The sequence below is a fragment of the Apium graveolens genome, chromosome 2, assembly GCF_009905375.1.
Source record: "Apium graveolens cultivar Ventura chromosome 2, ASM990537v1, whole genome shotgun sequence".
Taxonomy (NCBI): domain Eukaryota; kingdom Viridiplantae; phylum Streptophyta; class Magnoliopsida; order Apiales; family Apiaceae; genus Apium; species Apium graveolens.
In genome coordinates, this window is record NC_133648.1 from 200,904,939 (window position 1) to 200,915,504 (window position 10,566).

Sequence of the window (10,566 nt, forward strand, 5' to 3'; positions counted from 1 at the left end):
GGCGTACCAAGTTCCATAGATTTCAAATAATTTAAGATTTGATGATGATATACACTTAGCTATAAAAAAAAATATAGTCCACCCCAACGTGGCATATTGTTTAGTAATAGGACCGAAGTAACATTTAAACAAAATTAGGTGGTATACATGTCACACATCATGGCGTACCAGAAGCTTATGGTGTTTATATGTTAGTGCATTAAATTTTAATAATTGTTAGAGGAATCAATAGATCTTAATAATTAATGCACCCTTATTTATGTGATATTTTTATGCATGATTCTCAGGATAAAATGGGTTTTAATCCACTATTCACCATACTTAAGGATAACAAACTTACCGGACCTAACTATATTGAATGGAAACGAAATTTGGACATTGTGTTGACTGCTGAGGAGTACAAGTTTTGCACTTATGAACCCAAGCCTGAACAGCCTGCTGTTGATGCTCCTGAAGATGAGAAAGAGTATTATAAACGGTGGATTAAGGCTGTTGAGATGTCGCGATGTTACATTCTGGCAGCAATGTCGGGTGTTTTGTAGCATCAGCATCAGTCTATGGCCACTGCTTCGGATATGCTCTTTAATCTCAAGGAACTTTTTGGAGATCAGAATAGGGCTGCTAGGCAAGTAGCAATGAAGGCTTTAATGAACACTCAGATGGCTGAAGGACACCTGTAAGGGATCATGTTCTCAAGATGATGTCGCATCTGAATGAGATAGAGATCCTTGGTGTTGAACTTGACGGGGAAACCCAGATTGACATTATCCTTATGAGCTTGTCCAAGAGTTTTGAGCAGTTCCTCTTGAATTACAACATGAACAAGAGGCAGTATAGTCTCACGGAACTGCTGACAGAACTTCAGGCAGCTAAAGGATTATTTCGGCAGAGTGTTCAAGTGAATGTGGCTGAGAAAGGTTCTTCCTCTAAGCCGAAAGGTATTAAGAAGAAGAAAAAGGCTCAGACACAGAAAGTTGTGAAGGCAGTGGGAGTTCAGGGTGGTGTGAAAAAGCCTAAGGGAAAGTACTTCAGATGCAAACAGTCAGGTCACTGGAAACAGGATTGTCCTCTTCCTAAGAAGACAAACAATACTGGTATGTCTCTTTCTCTAGTTACAGAAACATTTATAGCAGCTATATCTATGAGCACTTGGTGTGTAGATACAGGAGCCACTGATCATGTTTGTAATTCTATGCAGGGGTTCCAACTATCCAGAATGCTTAGAGATGGTGAGATATATGTGTTCATTGGTCTCTCCCTAATATACAAATCAAATGTAACTTGCTGAATTCACAATGTTTATTAAAATCAGAGTAAAGTGCACTTTGTGTACTCGCACTATGGTGAAGACACCACTTGCAATATTACAGTTCAAAAACAACCAACTGAAATATTACATTTCTATTTTCGTTACGGATGAATGCAATCCGTTAAATCTTATTAATGTCGTGAGGGTATTTCAGTAAACTCAAGTCTCAACGGTCAGATTGGGTATATGCATATAAACATTTCACTGTATGTATCTCCTTCATCAGTCTAAACCTAATTTCAAAATTACATCCCACCCAAACAGAAATATGGCAGCTACAGAAGACATTTTGGATCTCGCTTGTGATTGTGATCGAATGAGTGTGGTTAAAACTCGTTGGTTTGGTGTGAACGCGGGTCGGAGGTTTCGCGAATGTGGGCAGCAATCTTGTGCGTACTTTGTTTGGATTGATCCACCCCTTGGAGCTCGTGCTATTGAGGCTATTGAGGAGTTACACGAAATGCATTTTCAAGCTCTTCGAAGGAACAGTCGCAGGAGGGACAGTTTGATTGAAAGGCATGAAGCTGAGACTCTTAATTTGAAGCGAAAACAAGGTTTTATGGTGGTTGCTATGTTTATTGTCTTCTCTGTGATGATGAGTACTGGACTTGCTTCAGTTATGCCTGATAATGTGGTTGATGATTACGAGTCCGATGAAGATGCTTAAGATCTTAAGTTTAAGGTTTTTGTCGGTGTGTTTTGTCTTTTAGCTATGTTCATGAAGATGCTTAAGATTTTATGTTTATTATCTTAATGTATTCGAATTGTACTCTGATGACTATGTTATTCTCTGTAATGTATCTGATATTTCATTTTCGAATTTGACTGCTACATTTGACAATGTATTGTAATAGAATTTTAACTTTCAAATAAAACAAAAGAGGTCAATTCATTGCAAATTGTAACATAAGGTTCCATACCAAGGTTGACCATAACAAAAGAAGGTTCATGTAGAACATAACCATGAGTCATGACTACAAAGGTTCTATTACATCCATACCAAAAGAGCCAAACTAAGGTTCATATAGACCATAATAAAAAGTTAGCATCAAAACAAGCATTATCTTCTCAAGATGGTTGATCAACATTCACAATCATTAGGTTATTTACAACTTCCAAACAGGTTTCTGCTTAAGCCTACTTTCCCTTTTCTTCCTTGCTAGCTCCAGATTCCTCAAACTTGTAACACTGGCCTTGTCTTTAGTTGTGAATCCAAGTGCTTAAACACCAAGAGGATTGTTTGTGCCTTGTTGAGTGTTGGTATTGGTGAAGACACCACCTTGACTGCCTTCTCCAAGTGTAGTGGACCTTGTTGCTCTCCTTTCACCACTTTGTCCACCTTGATTTGGAGTTTCTTGGCCTCCCTGACTGGCTTCTCCAACTGTCCTGGAGTTTGAAGCCTCCTTTCCACCACCAACTTCAGCTGTCTTTGCCTTCTTGGTCCTAGTTTTCACTTGCTTCTCACAGCCATTAGCTTTGTCATGTGCCTGTGAACATAAGAAGTACATACTCTTCATATACTACTCCTGATGTGCACACATTATCATATTGAGATAATGAAAAAACAACATACCCTAGCAGGACAAGTCCTCATGTTATGAGAATATTCAGTGCAATAAGAGCACCTGACTTTGGTGTTCTGTCTTTTTAACCTTGTAGCCCCAGGGGTGGTTGCATCATTGGTTTTGTTCCTTGATTTCTTTGGCCTTCCTGTTTGTACCTTGAGTACAGGTGGTAATGGCTTAGGGTAGTCTGTTGCATCCCATTCTTCTTCACCACAAATAGGATCAAGAATGTGGTTGTATGTTGCAAGGAAACTATCCTTTGAGTAGCAAGCATGAATATACTCCTCATAATTTTTCTTAGACCATGCTATGCAAGCACAGGCATGGTAACATGGTATACCTGAGATCTCCCATTTCCTGCATGCACACCTTTTGGCCTCCAGGTCCACCACCATTTGGTAACCCCCATCACTCATAGTAACCAGGTACTTTGCACCTCCAGACCATACCACATGACAACCTTTAATCAACTCAACAACTCTGCAAACAAAATATTAGGCATTAACAATTAGTATCACATAAACTTAAAACATGACACTACAACATAGTTAGTTGAAGACACTTACTTATTCAGTCTTCTCATGGCATTAGGGCAAATAGGGTTCAAGGCATAACTATTAAGCATCTTGTCCCTCCTTTTTTGTATCCTTTTCATGACATCAATATGTATGCTTTGTAGCATTGACAGAATAGGCAAGTCTCTATATTTTCCAATGGTGCTATTAAATACCTCTCATTGGTTATTTACAAACTGGTCAGATTTAGGTGTCAATCTGAAGGCACTTCTACTCCATTGAGTTCTTGGTTTTTCAGATAACCAATCATAGCATTTCTTTGATAACTGCCAATACATGATTTTATACTGAATAAGCAAACAATTCAAGAAAGTATGACTAATGATTAATAACCAAATGACTAATGACATGGAATGATAACAGCTTACCTTTTGTAACTCATCCATGTGCTTCTTAAATGTGTATTCAGTTGTAGCCCTAGCTGCTTTCCAGAGAATCATCCTGACACCAATGCCTTTGTGTTCTTTCCACATGTTTTTGTACAAGTGCATAACACAGAACCTATGTTCTGCATTAGGCACAATAGTTTCCAAGGCATTAATCAAGCCTTTCTGCCTATCAGATATAAATGTCCAGCTGCTGTCATTCTCAATGTTCAAGTCTTCAACTACTTGCTTTAAAAACCAATTCCAGCTCTCACTGTTCTCAGCTTCCACCACTGCCCAAGCCAAGGGATACATCCCATCATTAGCATCTGTTCCAATAGCTGCTAATAATTGGCCACCATAATACAAATTACAGAGATTGGGGATACCCTAATTTACCCTAAAATTACTGGAGATATCGAATACTTACCTGTATAACTGGGGCATTCATTTGGTGAGTAAATATCCCTTTCTTCCCTTGGACGAATTAACCAACTCATGCTTGCTAGATTTTGGATCACCCTTCTCTTCAGTTTGCTAGATTTTTTAACTAAAGTAAATGTTGCAAGAAAATGGAAAAAGAGGAGGCGAAAAGGTACTGGTAAAAGCCCGCGTAATTGGTTTATGTGGAAAAGACGATGAGGCCCTCCACTTTTGGTCACGGCGTTAATAAAATTTAACGGATTGCATTCATCCGTAACGAAAATAGAAATGTAGTATTTCAGTTGGTTGTTTTTGAACTGTAATATTGCAAGTGGTGTCTTCACCAAAGTGCGAGTACACAAAGTGCACTTTACTCTTAAAATCACGTGGATTGACGGTAGTAAGTAAGTACTTAGACCCATTTAAGTACATGTACATGTTATTATTATTTTAATAATTATTATTATTTTATGGGCTATATGTAAATATAGCAATTATATTAGCTATTTATTTTATTGGCTTAAGATATGTGATCAATTAAAGAACCAAATTAGATTTTAATTTGTTGTATGGACCTAATAAGTGGATACCCAATATTATGACCAATTAAATTATAATGGGAGATTTAATTAGGCGTTATATAAAAGGGTTATAGTCCCTAATATATCAAGTACGTTACTGTAATAACCCCAAAAATTCTGGACTTTTTATAACCCTTATGAATAGTGATTTTGCTGATTATGCTAATTAAGAAAACTTTTCATACCACACTATGTATGAGTTCTTTTATTGATATTCTGAGATCTTATTAGTACTCTATATGGTATATAAGTGTATGTAAAAATCGTCAGAATCCAAATTCGAACACTTTGATTTTTCCCGAAAATCCACCATATGCCGAAAGAATTGAGTATAAGGTAACGTGATAAAAAGAATTTAAATTCAAGGATTATAAGAGAGGATCATGAAAATGAATATAAAATATTGAGAAAGGTTTAGGGGAACCCAAGTAATAAGATCCCGGATATGATCCCTCAAACGATAAATGAGAACGAAAGTTAAGCGAACCGTATAATAGATAAGCGATCATTAGCCAAGTAATTAAGGGTTAATCAAAGAGGTTAGTGGATGATGATGTCATCACACCAACAAGGAGATGACATGTGTTAACAAGATGACTTGAGCAAGGTGACATAAGCATGACAAGTGGAAAGAATGGTTGGTTGATTGTGAGCCATGCATTTTTCACCATGGTAATTATTAATTAACAAACAAAAGAGTAGCAACCAAGCCAAGGAAATTCATAACACAAATTGGAAGTTGACTTTTCATTCCAAGGATAAAAGCTCTCGGCTTCTTCATCATTTCAAGAAGAAAAAAATCAAAAACCAAGATCCAAGCTTTGTTAATTTGTAAGGTAATTATCCAAGGTCCCTTATACTTAGATATGGCTATCCTAGGAATCTAAGCCACAAATTCCTTCACAATATTTTTCAATAAATCATTGAAGAAGAGAGTGAATAGTGTTTTCAAGAATTTTAAATTTTTGATCTTGTGGTTTTGTTTGGATATAGCTTTTGTAAGGATTTTCAAGGGTTGTTTCAAGCTCCTTAGTTACTTCTACTCACCAAGGAAGGTATAATCTCATACCCTAGCCTTACTATTGAATATTTAGAGCTTGTTATGATTGATATAGTTCATGGGAAGCATGATTCATGTACATTTAGAGTTTGGTTGGATTTTTAATGAGTTTGAGTTGTAAATCTTGGTTATTGGTTAATGAACCTTAAGTATAGTTAGTAGCTCTTGTTGTGATTGAATGAGTTGGAAAAATCATGAAGTTATGGACTGATGTAGTGAGGTTGGATGGAGTTTGGTTGTAATGTTGGTTGTGAGTTGGTTTGTGATTGATTTGAAGTGGTTAAAACTTGGTAATCGCGTAAACATAGCCGTCATAATGCCCATTTTTATACAACTGCTTGTTCTTAGTATTCGGGACAGAGATGTTGAAACTGTAACTTTGCCATGCTTAGCTAGATTGTGTCGTAAGCTTCGTTTTGATATGTGGTTCGCTTGAATCCGATGTACGGTTTAGGAGAAACGATCGTTTTAAGTAACGGCGTTTCACGAACGAACCATTTCCCCTCGCCTTACTTTGAAACCTTGGTTAAGATCCTTAAAATGACTATTTGGAGTATGAAATAATTAAGTAAGGTTAAAGAGTCAATTGGTAGGGTATTCGCGAAAGCGTCGCCTTAAAATTCGTAACGGTTAATTTATTAAAAATGGTGGAGCCGAGGGTACTCGAGCGACTTATGTGAATCGTTAAGCGACCATAAGCGAACGTTAGAGTCTAATTGGTTAGAGACTAGTTTCTTAAGCGACCGTGGTTTAATTCCAACTTATATGTTGTTTATAGGTTACCAGACTCGTCCCAGGCCTTTTATCAACCCCAGTCGCTCAGGCAAGTTATCTACCCGTTATACTGTTGTTGTGATGTAATATATTGATGCATTATCTTGAGATAAGTGCATGGTTATTATTAGCAAAGCCTTGCGATATATTGGAGTATGTGATATGATATTTATATGCATGCCTGTTTCGTAATCTTAATATTCTATTATCAATTCAAATGCTTATAAGTTGCATAATACCTATGCTAGAGATAAGCAGTGGTTGCGTATACCCTTAGTATAGGGGACCCGAAGGTGAACATTTTTCTAAATCGGGAGTCGATGTTCCCGAGTATAATATATATATATATAGTTTTCTATAACTAGTAATCGAATAAGGTATATTCGATAGTTTTGAATAATAATCAAACTTATTTCGATTATTCAAATAAAGATCGTACTTTCGTATAAGTGTATCTTTTGTTATTTATTATTCATTTCAAGTATGAGTTTTAAAACTTCTACTTCAAATATTTTTATGAAGATTATCCTTATGGGAATATTATTTAAATAATAATATTCAGATATTTTCTAATATATCGGGATTGATTTATTTTATTAAATCATCATTACTCTAAACATTCTTTAAAATGTTTTCGAGTCTTCAAAATGATTTTAAAAGTTAGATTTGATCCCAAAACTCATTTTTAGATTTAAGATCTTCCTTTCGAAGGGGATTTAAATACTCGCTCAAAACCTGAGGGATCTGACTCTGTGGTGTATTTTATATTCACAACGAGGTTGCTGTTTTGAGAAAACATTTTGATTACTTGCCCAACGTTCGGGAAGTAAGTCCATCTATTTGAGTCGGCATAAGCAACATGGGCTCAGTGGGCGTTCATGAAAGTGTAAGTGGCTCAGTGGGAGTCCTTCAATGCGTAAGTGACTGAGTGGCAGTCCAGCATAGGTCCTAATGCGGCCAGGGTGATGACCAGTGGGGAATTCGTCCATCTACTAGTAGAAAAGGTTACTTATTGGTATCTTTGCCTGATCAGCAAGATATCAGGTTTATTCCAAAGTATCTTCTTTCCAAAATTCTTGGGAATGACAACTCTGCTTATACTTTTAATAGCAGAAGAGTGTATGAGATGTATATATATATCGGGACTAATGAAGTATCTCGTAACTTCATTCTTTCAACTGATATTTCAAAGACTGAATCCATTCAGGTCTTATCTTGCAGTCTCATCTATGTGACGAACTTCGAAAACTTATTATACTTTGAGCAGTGGTAGTTCAAGTAGTTTTCTAAAACGATATAAGTTTAGTGAAGTATTTGGTAACTTCATCTCCCTTTTAGCTTATATCCAGTAAGTAATTATCTTACACTTGATAAAGGTTTCCAGTAAGTTATCTATTTAGATACTTGCATTATTGATTAAACTATATATTATCTTGCGAGCTGTAATGCTCACTCTTGCTTCATTTCTTCATCACACAACAACAGTTAAGAAGGATGGTCAGACTCAAGCAGACCCAGCGCAAGAGCGCGGGAAGCGTCCCGCGCCTTCCCGTTGATATCATAGTTGTTATAGCTGCAGAGGTAGATCTATTTGTAGATAAGGCATTCTACTTTTGGGAATAAATTATGTATAATTATAACTTGTGGCAGATAATGGCAATTAACTATATACTTATCAAGTAATCATTTTGGGTTGTAATAACTTTTAAATTATGGATTCAAGGACTTGTACTTATTTTAGTTTCATCTCTGACACTATAACGGGTTGTGGTGTGTGTTATTGTGGGGTCACAGCATGAGGTTATTTATTTTTAATTAAGTTAAGTGATATTTATGGAAAGAAAGATCATGACGACCCGGATCCCCGACCCCGGATCTGGGGGTGTTACAGTTACACGGCTTATCTTCTACCAATCAGAGAGAGCCATTGAGAACCCTAAGGAGTACTTGATTGAGGAAGATAATTATCAAGAACATATTTGTGATTCAGATACCGTCACAATCACCGCCTTATGGATTCAAGTACGTTTCTGTCTTCAGTTTAATCTCAATAATTAGATATGATATTACGATCCTTGTATCTATTTTTGATAATTAGGTTATATAGAATTGTTAGATTCTATCAATTGGTATCAGATCCACTCCATGTCTAATTGTTGGGTATCAAGTTCGTACTATATATATATATATTCATTATTGAGGGTCTTAAAATTATTTTTTATTCGGCTATAACATACCACTTCAGTTTAGCACAAATCATTAAGAACCTATGATTAGTATGGCGACTCCCCGAGTTTTGCTTTTTTATAAGTGTTTTAACACGATTGATTTCCATGGATACAGTTAAAATAGTAAAGGATATAGTTTTGGTTTTGACTGAGTCAGGAACCAAATTCACTTTATTAAATAAATATAGTTTTGATGGAAATCAAATTTTGTTTCAACTTAGAATTCATGCTTTCGTTTGGTCATGACCTTGATTTTGTTTATTGCCAATTTTCCATGTACCAAGCCAATCTTGTTGTTGTCTTTTCCTCAGGAAAAGTTTTACTAATAAGCTTTTAAGTGTGGTCATATTATGTTTTAAATTCCTGGGGGTCTAGGATAATTAGTCGGGGTATTTTCTTTAATTTTTTGACTACAAAATAAAGAATATATTATATTTGTGAGTTGTATTTGTTATTGGTAATTTAATATTAACCTATTTACTTAGGTGGTCGAATAGTTTTAAGTTAATTGATCGAAGCAATATGTCGCCTAAGTGACCTCTTTTGTGTAGATTATTTAATTTAAAATATTAATATGATGATTGAATATTTAATTTTATGCAAATTTTATCGGCCCAAAGGAAGATAATGTTTGGCAAAAATCAAAATATTCTTGTGATAATATATGTGTAACGATGTTAAGTTTTTTCATGTGAATAATAAGTCGGTCTGAAGAAAGGCATATTATTTGACAGAAGTTAATTGTTAATACTTGATTATTGCGTGAAGAGTACCAATTGCAAATTAAATTTTCTGTCCAAAGACTAAAATTTAATGTTGCGCTAAGTATCTTATGATGGTGTTGCCAATATTTGAATGTTTAATCACATTAGTGTATATAAATTAGTGTTGAGCACTTTCTATAAATTTGTTTTCCATTATAGTTAATGCTAGTATAAATTCTGCTTTTGCTCAATTGAGCATGATTCTAATGTTGAATGGGACAAACTATGTCACATGAAAAGAGAATGTTGAGATCGTTCTTGGGTGCATGGACCTTGACCTTGCGCTAAGGAAAGAGCAACCAGTTATCACTACGGATCCCAAAATGGATCAAATTGAGAAATAAGAATGCTCTAATCGCATGTGTCTGGCAATCATGAAGCGAACAATTCCAACAGGCTTTCGGGGCTCTATTGCTGAGAGCACAAGTGCCAAGAAGTTCCTCTCTGAGATTGAGCAATATTTTGTTAAGAATGAGAAAGCGGAAACGAGTAATCTTCTGTCAAAACTCGTGACCATGAAGTATAAAGGAAAGGGAAACATAAGAGAATACATTATTGGGATGTTTAATCTACTGCCATACTCAAGGAACTCAAGTTAGAACTTTTAGATGAGTTACTTGTTCACTTGGTTCTTATTTCTACGCCTCCTCAGTTTGGATACTTTGTGGTGAGTTACATTACTCAAAAGGAAAAATGGACTCTTAATGAGCTCATTTCAAATTGTGTGTAAGAGGAAGAGAGGGTTTTGCGAGAAAAGACTGAGAGTGCTCACTTGGCATCAAGCTCTCATGATAAAAAAAGAAAGAGAGGTAAGGATATTGCAAGCGGAAAACCCAAACATTAGTTGCAAGAGAAGCAGGATAAGGGAACAACCTGCTACTTTTGTAAAAAGGCTGGACACATAAAGAAAGAGTGTTTTAAA

At 35.8% G+C, this 10,566-nt stretch overlaps 1 protein-coding gene across 1 annotated transcript; it reads right to left on the minus strand.

Annotated features, from left to right (window-relative positions):
* Nucleotides 1-2,529: 2,529 nt before the first annotated feature.
* LOC141696302 (uncharacterized) lies at nt 2,530-4,314 on the minus strand. The gene is made up of 6 exons (XM_074500464.1): nt 4,245-4,314; nt 3,818-4,155; nt 3,627-3,715; nt 3,441-3,521; nt 2,883-3,354; nt 2,530-2,796 (listed from the first exon to the last, which is right to left on the minus strand). Exons 1-6 carry the CDS (start codon nt 4,312-4,314, stop codon nt 2,530-2,532), a joined length of 1,317 nt encoding a protein of 438 aa, XP_074356565.1.
* Nucleotides 4,315-10,566: the final 6,252 nt, after the last annotated feature.

Excerpts from the sequence above, each read along its gene's own strand:
- LOC141696302 (XM_074500464.1), bottom strand. The coding sequence starts at position 4,314 with ATGAGTTGGTTAATTCGTCCAAGGGAAGAAAGGGATATTTACTCACCA. Across the intron at positions 4,156-4,244 it reads TGAATGCCCCAGTTATACAG|CTATTGGAACAGATGCTAAT; the intron begins GTAAGTATTCGA and ends AATTATTAGCAG. Across the intron at positions 2,797-2,882 it reads TGAGGACTTGTCCTGCTAGG|GCACATGACAAAGCTAATGG; the intron begins GTATGTTGTTTT and ends TTATGTTCACAG.